This window comes from Ptychodera flava, chromosome 4, assembly GCF_041260155.1.
Source record: "Ptychodera flava strain L36383 chromosome 4, AS_Pfla_20210202, whole genome shotgun sequence".
NCBI classification, from domain to species: Eukaryota; Metazoa; Hemichordata; class Enteropneusta; family Ptychoderidae; genus Ptychodera; species Ptychodera flava.
The window spans coordinates 31,491,973-31,505,406 of record NC_091931.1 but is presented as its reverse complement, the minus strand read 5'-3'; the positions used below and the strand labels follow the sequence as shown (position 1 = coordinate 31,505,406).

The 13,434-nt window shown below is 40.4% G+C and overlaps 1 protein-coding gene across 1 annotated transcript in view; it reads right to left on the bottom strand.

Moving 5' to 3' along the window:
* Positions 1 to 718: 718 nt before the first annotated feature.
* The window catches only part of LOC139131487 (neuronal acetylcholine receptor subunit alpha-7-like), a 46,319-nt gene continuing 33,603 nt past the window's right edge, over positions 719 to 13,434 (bottom strand). Inside the window, exons 3-6 of the mRNA XM_070697561.1 lie at positions 9,083 to 9,127; positions 7,761 to 7,870; positions 7,071 to 7,615; positions 719 to 5,392 (exon numbers count right to left, since the gene is read on the bottom strand). Coding sequence (XP_070553662.1) covers positions 4,464 to 5,392; positions 7,071 to 7,615; positions 7,761 to 7,870; positions 9,083 to 9,127 — 1,629 coding nt within the window. The 3' untranslated portion in view covers positions 719 to 4,463. The remainder of the gene's footprint in view (positions 5,393 to 7,070; positions 7,616 to 7,760; positions 7,871 to 9,082; positions 9,128 to 13,434) is intronic.

The window sequence follows — 13,434 nt, the reverse complement described above, 5'->3', positions numbered from 1 at the left end:
TGTAATGCAACATATTCGAGAAATGCAAAAAACGCAAAACAATTGTTCTCAGAAAGCTAGTTAATGAGAACATCTGACTTTATGTGGATTAAATATATATGATATTGTGGCCTACTTGAAATAATTGCTTCTTTTGGTTCTTTTCCGCTATTCTCTGATATAACGATACTCAGTCTTGGACAATAATTCTGTTTCTGTCCTTCAAACTCTGTTGTTTTCCCACAAGGCACTGTTTTATATCTGAAAGTGTCCACATGTGACCTCGTCCCGCTGTTTTGTTTACCAAAGTTCCTATATCATTCTGTGAGTATCTATCTATCACAGTGTTTTACCATAGACAGTGGCGTTTCTCTACCGTCTATGGTCTAACTGTTTGATTCACACATTGTTCTATTTGATCTGGGAGTGCATGGCAGTAGCCTCGGAGCAAGTTCCAAATCTGACGTCGCAGCCTAACATTGCCCTTCCCCAGTCGTTCTTGGGCCCGGATCGTTACCTTTAAGTTGCCGTCATCAACGCCATGCCAGTTCCATCTTCATCGCCGTCGTTATCACCATTCTCGGTGTAATAGACTTCGACAATGCCGCTATCAATCCTTATCTATGCTTGTCATCCGTGCGATAATTGATATCGCGGGAATTATCTCAATCCTCATCGTCATCATTATAAGCCATCAGGATATCAATATTGCGACAATAATAACACGCTCAACTCAGACTTGCCGTTTTGTGTCACCTTTTATTAAATTTATCGTTTACTGCACATCGACAAGTAAAAACACATTTTAATTTTGCTGGAATGGGAACGAAAGTATGTAAATAACGTCGAATTACGTTGTAGCAGTGAGTGTACTCACCAGACGATTATTAAGTTTTACTCTTATTTTTTAAACCAGAGAAGCTTGACGTGTTACTGACAGATACCTGTGAAACAAGACACCCGTTGTGAAAAGCAGAACTATGGCGCCACCTACGTCCATAGTGTCGTGCACGGTCGAGCAGCTGCGACACAGGAATACAGTTCCTGTAACAACATTTGTCCCATGTGGAAGTCCTGGTGCCTTTATCCTTGTTCAACGGGCAAATATCTCGCCTTTTCCTTGTCATGCAATGTGATGGAAATTTTATAAAACTTCCGCGAGGCTTTATTTCGCGATATTATATCTCAAATTACAAGTTTGTGAAGTCACATTAAAACCACAAAGACAGAATCGTAGTAAATATCTTTAGCTTTCTGTGACCAAGATCGTTTGATACTAAAGTTTCCAAAGACTCTCATTTAAATATAACATTTCTACACCAGGCAAAATCAGTAGCCAAGCATGATCATGGCGCCTTTGATCTAGTAAATATGATGATCCGACACAAACTGGCATTTCCTACAAAATCGACGTGTAATATCTACACTGATTAAAGGTATACAGTCACCTGTAATCTAAATATGCCCATGTATGGTCACCTGTAAATCTAAATATGCCCATATATGGTCAAAGGGGCGTTCTTGGTATTCAAATGCCCATGTGAGGGCGCTGTTTTTAAAAAGTTGCCACCCGCCTTAAAATCTGTGTTGGTCAGATTTTCTCTTTCCATGGTAACTGTGGCAAAATTGGAACAGGTGACAGTGTACACTGATTAACGCTCGGCAACACAGCCCTATCGAAGACGTTACTTTGCATGACTTGTCAATGATGAGATGCGTTTGAAAAAGATATATCCAGACTCAGTGATTGAGGGCGCTATCCAAATGGTCAGTAATCCACGTTCAAGTCACACGGACGCGCAACGTCATCGAGATTTTGGAGGATGGTCGCCGTTACCGATGGCCTGTCACGTGACTCACTGAACCCAACTTCCCGATTTGAGATATACAAGCGGTTAACCTTTAATTTTAACTTTCCTCTGCAAAATAAAACAGGTGATATTTTTTTCAAAATTTTTAAAGCACTTCCGAAATCCATGCCAATAAACCTAACGCACTGAAACTCTGTCACTTTCCATATTTCTCCAATCAAACAAATATTTTCACTCCGACTACATTCTTGGCAACAAAAGCACCCCAATTTGATATAAAAAGCTAACACCATTGACTGTCAGTAAAACTACTGATAGCAATATAACACATCACAGAGATAAATTTCTAGAACCTCTTTTTACTGTGTGTGCAAAGATACTAGTTTATAGCATAGTGTTGATGTTTATGCTACTGAAAATGTTACAGACTGAAGTATATGAAAACAAAATTATGAAGATAAGGAAAACCAATAACGTATTATTCACATATTTAATGGGCAGTGGTACGTTCAACTAATTTCCCCTTTGTAGTTTGTTGTGAGACATCGAATGGCAATTTCCCAAGGCTAAAGCTGCCTTCACATTGGAAATTACCTAATACTGTGGCTTTTCTTAGCAGAAAAATGATGAAGGGAATTATCTTTAATTTGGCAAAAATTGCACACAAAATGACAAAGATTTGCCCCTACCAGGGACCTTATCTTCATCAGGGGTATATCTTTCGTTTGACGCTAGAATCGGCTTGATTTCGTGCGTGTCATTGACAAAAGAATATAATATTATCGGATCACAACACGCCAAATATTAAGCTGATCAAATTCGAGTAAGGGGTGTTGGATCGTGTCAGTCAGACTCAACAATGAACGACGCATGGTGATACCGAAAAAAAAAGAATTGTTTTTTTCTGCTTTTGATGGCGTCATCGGTATTGAATAAAAAAAGACCGACCCACTCAGCTGCAAGGTCAATCCCTAAAATACGTATTTTAAGGTAGTACACGCCTCAAAATTGAATGACTTACACTATTTCTCAAACTATTCTCAAGGAAGCCTTGAATCTTCTCTTCCAAAATCAAGAATAGAAATCAGGTATTTGGTGCTAGAGAAACAAATTTCCCAATATTTGCCGACACTTGAAATTCAAAATGGCCGCCATCCCTGTGTTAACTGTATGGGGAAAAAATTAACTGTTCGATTTTCACAAAAATAGGCATGTGCAAAGCTTTGTAACTCCATTAGCTTCAAATTGAGCTCCATCAAGTGGTAGACCAAAAACGTATTGTAAAATTTCAGAGTCCGACTATCTCTCCCCGCGGCGCATTCTACCTTAACTTGTATAGTAAGAATCGCAGAAGGCAACTATTGCGGTTGTCTTCTGAATTAGAATCATGGAAAGCTAAATCGGATCCCGCTTGTTCCATTGGCACATGACTGGTCGTTTTCATACGACGTGCGGCTAAAATTTAGAAACCGCTGGTAATTAAAATCTAGAAACACGTCAAGTAAGTGAATCGGACTACCTAAAATGAGACATACATCTACTTAGCACCAGTGAAAACCATCGACAGACTCTCACTAAATTCGTTCAAGCTGAAAAACAAAGAAAATTATTTATCGGTAAACGAATACCATAGATGATATACACATGTCTAAATGTCAAATACTCCCAAATTTTAGACTGCCTCCGTCTCCAAAGAGGCACATCAATAACTCTTTGGCGTTCATCATTTCAGTTGACACAGTAAATACAGTGACGGAGTTGTTACGTCTGCGATTCGTTTAAAATTCATTGAAGAACTCGTCTTTTCAATTGATGACATTCTTGTCACGTGATGATGACCAAGATGACCGGGCGTTTCCGTGTTGAGTTTCTTGTTCGGTGGTATCATGGACCCAAGAAACAGGATCTTGGGCAGTGCAGCCGCTGAACTGAAGAATTCATCACTTGAGGGCGCTCTCCATCAAGGAGTTTATAAAACGCCAGCTTTTCACCTTTGCGTATATAGTCAGAAACAACTGATGAACAATAATCAATCATGTACTTTAAGTACATCATACAAGTGTCATAGAAGCATCCGTTTGTCTACCAGGCTCACTACTTGTCTTTGATAATTCTATCCTTCGATAGTGTTTGTATGACTGTCCGCTAATACAGTGTACGACCAATTAAGCTTATGAGGTACTAGGAGCTGCCCTATAACTTGCTCAAAAATTCGAAATGTTGAGTTTCTCAATTGGAGAAGACCGAAACGGAACGAAACTTCAGAGCCCGCTCATTTTGTCCTCGTAACCATAAGTAATGTCTACGACAGAAGAACGGACACCCGCAAGTTGGCTGTCTATTTTTATGTTCATCTATAGAAACTGCGTATTTCTGAAACCCCGTCGTCAGCCGGCAGGTGATGCGTTTGTTTCAAGCTGTATTTTCTGGGAAAGTTTCGGGTGTTACTTTGAATAATTTGATTACATCAGAAAGCGAGGGACAAACCTGAGTTCAACTTGGATACTACTCAGTACGTCGAAGTCTGTACTCGACTGCACCATGTACCGCCGATCCGACACTGCGCATTGCAATGGGGAAGCCCTTTTCCCAACACCCTTTCAACATCGGCCATACAGAATGGCGCGTAGGTCACGATTCTGGAGGGTAGCTATGCGTCAGTCAGGCGGCCATCTAGTAGTCGATGTAAAACTCTTCTTCGGGCGCGCCGTATATGGCCGGTCTTTGCACTAGGAAGGTTATGGAGAATATGATGGAACAGACAACGAAGAGCGCCAAAAGAAATCTGTCTATTGTGGTTGCAACAACCATCCAGTCATACTGTATTCGGTGATTCCGCTCCCTGGCAAGTTGTGGCGTTTTAATGAGATCTTTGATCTCTTCCACGCTTTTCTCCAGTCTCGGGGGCGGGATAGGCAGGGGTTTATACTTGGTCATCTTTTCATCGTTGAAATCAGATTTCCGACGCTTAATAGGGGAGCACCGGGGCGTGCTCGAGAACTGCGGGTTGAATTGTGCGTGCAGGGGCGGTGGAGGTGGGACGTCCGTCAGAGCGATGGTTCTCGTGTACAGACTGTTCTTACAGGTGTTTTCCAGGCCTCGCAGTCCGTCGTGGTGTACCACAATATTTTTCTTGTTTCTGAGATACTCATCCTGTGTGACGTCCCGCGGCAACCAGACCTCGCCCGGGCCCATCTGCCCCTCTTCCTGATGGGACTGCGTCATCACCCCGCTGTCCGGCTGCGACTCTGGTTGGACGTAGAACGTCTTGCAGTTTGTCATCCCCGGGCTTCCGTTTTCCACCCTCGGGGCAGAGGGGTCCGTTTCGACCATCCTGTTTCCCCGCTTTTTCCCGTAGGGATTTCGTTTCATTTGTATGTTATCCCTATTGTTGCTGCCAAGGTCAGGGTCAACGGGAGTTCTGTTCACGGAGTAGCATTGATGTAAACACAAAAAGCTGGCCAGGTAGTGCAGGACGATGACTCGTATCCACCGCGGCACATCGTATGTCCCGTTCTTACCCCATTCATTTAGATTCAGCACAACTACATTGAAAGCGACCGACAACGAAATCAAGACCATGGTAGCGGCAAAATATTCACCTGTGAAATAAGTAAATACATTGGATCAATATACACGCCTCGAAATAGCAACGTTTGCGGAAACTTTCCAGAAGAAAATTTTAAATAATTTCCTTTGATGATGACCAATAACGATCAGGGCCATCATTTAAATTTAAAAGTGCACAAATATTTGCCGATAGTTTTGAATTCAAAACACACGCTTTACCCTGTGATGACTCTATGGGGTAATTTAGGGAGGGCTCGTCGGAACTGCGCCTGCGCAACTATTAATTTTTAAAAACACGATGTATATCATGCACGATATCTAGATACATCACGTCAACATAGCGGCAACATTTAAATTTTACGATTTACATCATGTCAAATATGCTTTCTTTAAATTTCATCAATCCTCAACGTAAATCGTTTATACAATGTCTACATTGGTCCTATGGGTCCAATACGACCGTTGAAGACCTCTTCGCTTTAATTTTGGAATTTTACTATGATGGTGAAAACTTGGCCGATTCAACAGGCTTCAAAATATGTTCGAACAAGCGGCAGACCAGAGAAGTGATGTAACAATGTGAATGTCCGCAAAATTCCCCGGGCATGTACTTTCAAAGATAAATTTCTGCTTGTATAAGGAGCCATCGTGTATAAGATTCAATGATTTTAGCGATAGAAAGGGTCAAGGTCAATGATTTTGGTACTTTTCTATATATTCCATGACGTATACATTCTCAAATCAAATATACACAGAAAATGATGTTGAGCGTGAACTATAAAAATATCAAACAAAACCTTGCTATGCCGTCTGCTGACCTTTTTTGGCATAAAATCTCGAGAGAGCGGCTATCTCACGTGACCGTAGAATAACCCTGGTATGGATTTCATACAGATACCAGTATTTACGTCAACGCGTTCTTCCGCATCTGCTCCGGCCTTGTCTGTTAGTAAGTTGGAAAGTTGACTGGTTGGCCAATCTTTGAGCACATTTATTAATACGGTCCCTTGTCAGATCTCGCAAATAATATCACGCGACTTTCTCCTTTAGAACTCACACAAGATCACAAATTGTTCAAGCGTCACGTTTTAAAAAGTGCAATGCAAAACTGATGGGAGAACTATGGAGCATTTCGCTCTTTTGTACATAGTGTAGCGCCCTCTTACGACAAGCGATAGAAGTTACGCACGCAGCGCTCCAGTGCTTGACACCCAAACTTCTCAACGACCCGGGTCTCGTACTGGTTGGGGAAGAGGAGAAATCCCCATGGTGGGACACATAAAACTTCGTACTCGATAGAATTACAGCTAGAGTGCAGCAAGGGTGTTAAATTGAAAATAATCTTGGTTGATTCAGTCAGAAATGAAAATGAAGTTTGCAGAGACACGACTCTCAGACCGAAATGGAAATTGCCGTCATTCCCTACTGAATTATGTCAACTTCAGTATGCCTGAAAGGGACAAAGAAAAAAACATAGGGCCGAATAAAAAGTCTTTGTTTCCAGTAATCCGACCTACCCTATTTATAACCCGCCACCTAAACTCTTTTCGCATTTTCAAGAAGAATTCGCACATGATTTTACCTATTTTTTATTTTTTTTTTATTTTGTTGAAGGAAAGGGGTTATTTAATTTGAAGCTGAATTATTTAGATGGCAAATTTGTCACTAGCTCAACTTTGTAGCCGTCAAAATGACGCTAAAGGTCGTTACCTAGAAGTGAAATTTCTTCCGATGTCTTCGGCATGGTCTGTGACACCTGTAGATTGAAGACGCCAAGTGAGAGCAGTAACATAACACCAAGAGACACCTTGACGACGCCGATGTTGAAGGGCATCATGAACCCAACCAGCGACAGGGCGGTCAGCAGCACGCAGGGCAGGACGACGTTGTACACGTAGTAAAGCGGCTTCCTCTTCAACCCGACCACAAACGTCACATCCGGGTACGTCTCCGGGCAGCACTCGTAGCGGACGACATGCGGCCTGGTCACGGCGAAGATGATGTCCCACTGCTCGTTCAGCAGGAAGGCGGACATGTCCGGAGCCAGGGTGTCGTTCTGCAGGTTCAGCTGTTGGCCGGTGAACGTCCAGGAACCAAATTTCATCCGACATGTTTGGTAGTCAAATGGAAAGTAGCGGACGATAATTTTGCAGGCGCTCTTCAGCAGCGTTGGTTTCGACCAATGTGAAACGTGTCCCGAACTGTACACGAGGGCGTTCGATTCCAAGTTTGTTTTAAATCCGTTTTCGTCCGCCCTAAATTGGATAAAATGACAATAATTTCCGTCATTCACACATGGTAGCTAATAAAACATTTCCATATTCTTTATCACAGACAATAACACCACCAAGTTTTACAAACTTTAAAATGCACTTTTGAACATTTTCGATTTCTACTTACGTATTATATAAAGTAATGTCTGGAAACCATATTTCCGTGGCTGGTACACGCAAAACTTCAATGTTGTTGAAATCTCTAGGGTTCCACCGAAGCTTCTCGTCTAGCCAGTGCTGTAGATTGAAACATATACCGTTCCAATAGGATTATCAGTGAGCACTTAATCAACGAGGCATATCCGTGATAAATGACCAACGAGAGTTCCATACCAAATTGCAGTGAATATGAAAAGATACGAGGGGTACATTCGACAGCATGGCTAATGGCAAAAGTGTCATTTCTCGGCGCAAAATTCTTCAAATTCCCGTTTGCATTGTCATTGTCCTTTTTTGCGTATTTTTGTTCTTTTTAACGTTTTTTACTCTACAGTTATATTTAGCGGCCCCCCCCCCCTTTGCCCTCTTCGACTGAAACTTGCAAAAAGACTTAAAAGTCGTCCAAAGCAAAACCGATCTTATTCCAGTCAGGTATACGCGCAGTTTACCGTTTTTCTTCATTCTAAACCAATTAATCAGGTCAAAGAAAGTGGCGATGTCAATGCAGCCTTCACCGACGTTGCCCGGTATTGGGCGAATTGTGTAGGCCGAGAGAGGACATCAAACGCGTGAAGGCACGTTCGATCCAAACGGCATTTTGATTCAGCAAACGTGAGGTGAACGTGTTATTGAAACCCGCATGTGAATACATATTTGTTGACCACATGCTGTGCATATCATATCACAGGGAGCATCTAAAACTCCGCCACCGGTTCAACATCAGATAATTTTTTATCAAATCAGTTTATCGACCACCGTTCGTTTTATCTTATCTCACTTTACGATACAGCAACTTCAACTTCATAATCAATACAGGTTAAAATTAATTTGAACAAATGCGAAGGTTTGTGTGCCCAACCGCACCAGAGTTCCTTAATGTTCTAAATGCACACAGAGCTTTTATATTCCGATCACACGACGAGCGTCTAAAGGAAATTAAGTCATTAACTGAGAAAATTGACAACCTTCTGACTTGTTTTGTCGTAATGAGCGCATGTAGAAAAGGCATTACGTCCAATTTAACGATCTGGACGAGACTTAATGAAGCTGTGTATCTAATCTGTTGGCGCGTGACAAACCGCATCTGACAGAAATCGATTAGAAACAAGATTACGCAACAATTATCTCGAGTAAGATCCGCCGAAACGAAAACATAGAAATGTTTGATACCCAAAGAAGTCACGTCGAACTACATTAATGTAAACTTTTCCCGTTTAAATGGGTCAAAAACATTGCTGTGTCTCTGTGCATTCTTGCCACAAGAGGGCGCACAATAGTAAAGAACCTTACCTGAGCGATCCAGACGTTCGTTGTCAGGGCTTGATTACGTTCATCCTTGGATTTAAAAAAAAAAAGAGAAAAGGGAAAATAAAATTAAGCAAACAGTGGAAACATAAAAAGTGGTAAAACGTATTGAAGGCCCATCTAATTTTATGATCGTCGTTTCATGTTCTTGGCTTCCTGCCCAGTTTACGAAGTGACGTTTCCCGGCATTATGACAGCATTTATATGTGATGGAATGACAAGGAATTGAGTAGACGTTTTTTAAAATTGTAATGAACATTTCCAGCATTTTAAAAACTGTTCATCTTATAAACGAAAACATAGAATACAACGTCTTAGAGGGATGCATGTCGTCCATCGTTTTCAAATGTTTCTGTGAGTTTACCGATGCACCATCTACTCACTAGCCCATACATGCAGTAACTCAAGTTCATGGTTGATATTTTTGTGTAAATCTTCCAGCAAGGAAGTACTTTATTAAGTTTTAAAGAAAGATCATAAAAACAAGGCAAAGGTTTTATAATCCTATAGGACACTTTAAAGAGTCAATCAGTTTTACTTGTTCAAGGAAGGTACGGAGCAGGGTATGTGTGAATTTTCGACTCCATAACGCAACACAGGTGTGAAATAATTTTGGTCACAGTAACAAATCAAAGAGAACTAGTTTCATTTCGTAAACGACTGATACATTGCATTAAAGTCTTGTTTTGCTGAAACAACGCCCCGGTGTTCCGGTTGCAAATTTAACAGTCAATAATTTGATTGGCTTTTTAGTTAGTAGCATATACATTAAATTATTCATATATCGTTACATTTCTTCGGAATCAAGATGCCATCGATGCGTCACCTCTGTACAGATTGTGCACCGCCGTTTTGCTATTATTTGTTGATGAAATTTCACCGTCATTTGTATAAAGTATGTGATTTTACACCAATGCTAATATTTGACAATTTTTCATGTAACGGCAATAACGTTGACTGTCACGTCTTGTAAAGTCAACAACAGAAGTGACATGCTCTCTCTCTCTCTCTCTCTCTCTCTCTCTCTCTCTCTCTCTCTCTCTCTCTCTCTCTCTCTCTCTCTCTCTCTCTCTCGTTGGCCGCCACTATATGAGAGCGCCACGTTAGTCAAACCATTTAATCGCATGACGTCATCGAAATTTATGAGAATCGATAAACAGTGAGTCATGGATCGACTGGCTAGCAACTGGGTCATCTAGGGGTTTGCACAAAAAAGCTACAATGTACAACGGCAAACACGTAGAGATATGACATTTTTTTTCACCAGTGTAATAGTATATTTCATATGCCACATGAATGGATAGCTCCACTGAGAAATGAAACTGACATATAGCCTTTATCAGCGTTTAGTGAAATGATCGCGATGCTGATATTATAGCGAAGCTCGGATTTATTTCTCCCCTGAAAATTGCGATTTGTTCCGTTTCGATTTGAGTGCTTTGTTATCATTGTTTTGTTATCGTTGCCGGAGGGTTTTTTTGTCAATTTTTTTTAAAGGGACAGTCGTCTTCATGCTTGATGATTTTCGAGTTTCTTACATGACCTATCGTATATATTACTGCAGTTTAACCCTCGCATTTGTACGATTTGACCCCTTATATCGATAAGAGTGTTTTAGTCCCTCTGTTCATGAATACTTAATACCGCGTCGAAATACTGTTCAACAGAATGGTTTCACGATTTTAGTCGCGTGAAGGTTGTACAACTGAACTTCATTTTCTTACATCGGTGCATCGTGTTCACTGAGTGTCAAAAAAGGATATCCGATCTGGCAAACATTAGAATTTACAGCTTTTTGCTGGTAATACACTTGGCACCTTCGTCCAATGGCCTTTGGAGGGACGAATTGAGATGCAGGGTTTGGATCAGGGTAATGAATTTCTTCCAACGTCCTTGAAGTCTACATTTCAGTGACGTTTCAAATGGCTCTTTTACCGAGTATTTGCCTTAACAAGTCTTAACAAGGCTGAACAAGTCAACTACCTACCAGTAATATAATTCAATTGGCGTACAGGATCATCAAATTTGGAATTGCACCAGAGTTGTGTTTTACTTAAAACCACGTACATTCCAACTAACAATGCCGTGACTTTTTCAGAAGCGGGCGACACCTAACCTTTGACCCTTAATATGCCTTCAAGAAACCAAGCGGTTAAAGATGTTCGCTATTTTAAGTCATATCATTTTTAAAACAAGAAAACAAAAGGACAAGGTAACAGTGACGGAATGAAATGTTGAGTTTCGATATATTGACACTACAAGGCTTTAGATCTTCTCAAATAAGATTTAACACAATTTTTTTTGAGAGTCAACCATTAAAGCTTGGAAAGGGGTCGTCAAAAGAAATAAAAACACGGTCTACATCGCCGAAAAAAGTTATAGCAGCCATTCTGATTTTTGGGGAAAAACCACATGATGGTCAAACTGGAAAAGTTAGTCAATTCAGAAGAGCATTCCGTGCAAAGGAAGAAAGACTAATTTGTTAAATTTTTGCACGCGAAAAAAGTTATCGGCATAATGACCGCCTCTTCCAATATCTAGTGTCTATCTCTAAGGCTTCGATACTCGTTAGTGCATTAAACTTCCGCCTTTCTACAAATACAAGCGGAAATGCTGTGAACTTTTGGTTCGGAAAATTCATCGAAATAACATTGCATATTTCAATAGATTCTTCACCGATGGCGTGATCGAAATATGTAAGAGGGCATAACAATATTCCAAGTAAATCTCCTAGGATAACGAAGAAATTTAGCTAGCACTGGCTAAATTTGAAATTAAACATTTCCATGTATGGAGGAGATGATAAGACTTGATAGGAACTGAATTCAAAGGATGCAGAATCGGATGCTAGCAAGAACCGACGCACAAAAAGGGCGCTCGACAAACGTTTGAGTGACGCTAAGGTCACGAACCCTGACAGAAATTGCTTTTGGATCGGTACGATACAAATTGGCTGACAAACTTTGGATTGCTATCTGCCACAACGGGCAGAAAAGAGGAATCCCAAATAAGGTACACGAATAAAAATCACACCGAGTCAATTAGGAGCCATCCGCATAAGAAGACCAGCGGAGAAAATTGAATTTCATTTTTTTTTCTTCCGCGATTCAATTACGGCAGAAATAGGTTTCGTTTTCAAAGAAAGTAAACACTGCTTTTTCATCCAAACGTGTGTCTAATTTGGTCACTACAGCTTATATCACCGAGCTGACTACTTCAAAGGAGATCCTGCTCGATTGAATACAACGAGAAAGACGGGAGGGGGAGACGAGGAGATGTTCCGGCAACGTTGACAATTACAGTCGAAACTGACAGCCTTCATTAAAAGCAGTTGCGGTACAGATAAACCCATCAATATAGCTACATTAGTTTGCTTCCAAATCTATCGTATGACGGCTCGCGGTCATAAGTTCGCCAGAGGACGTCTATTTGTCCCATCGGTTTATTATTTCCCGTATCAGATCTGCTCCATAGGCAACTGAATCGATTTCATTTACATGTACTTATGTATTTATTTATTTATTTATTTATTTATTTATTTATTTATTTATTTATTTATTTATTTATTTATTTATTTATTTATTTATTTATTTATTTATTTATTTATTTATTTATTTATCCTATTATGTAATGGATATTTATCTATCTATTTACATACGTAATTTTGTAATGGATATTTATTATCTATTTTATTTTATTTTATTTTATTCGACGTAATTGCCGGACAGCATACATGGTGAAGTTGACAGACTATAAATTCCCAAAACAGTAAAGGACATGGATCAGTGATGAAATAAACGCTTCTACTGAATAATGAGAATGAAGCAGTAATGCTGAGCTCGGTTTAATTATTTGGGTTTTTTTCAACGACCCGCCATGTATGTAATCCCCATGGAAACCGCTCACGTTACAAAAAGCCGTGTCGATATATACCGAGTTTGATGAAGTCCGACAAGAAAGGCCCTTCATTCAAGGGGAGCTACTCGGGCCGTCTCTGTACACTTCAACTGCACCTTCCAACGACTTATCTGTCAGCAGAAATGCATGGCCAAGACAACAATCACGTCCATGGTACAGGGGGTTTTTTTTCGATGACTGTTTTTGAGTCAGAAACGCTCTGACCGCTGCAACATATCTTAACGAACCACGTTCCATCTTAAATGGTATACAGAGGTGGTCTTTTTTTATCCTGTCACAGATAGGACAATATTCGATTAACCATACACACATTGAAGTAAGAAAGCCAAAATATTCATTTCAGAGCCAGAAGTTTCTTGGTCTCCAAACCCCTTTTAATAGCTAAGTTTCGAGTCTATCCCTGTTGAAGTCAGTCATTT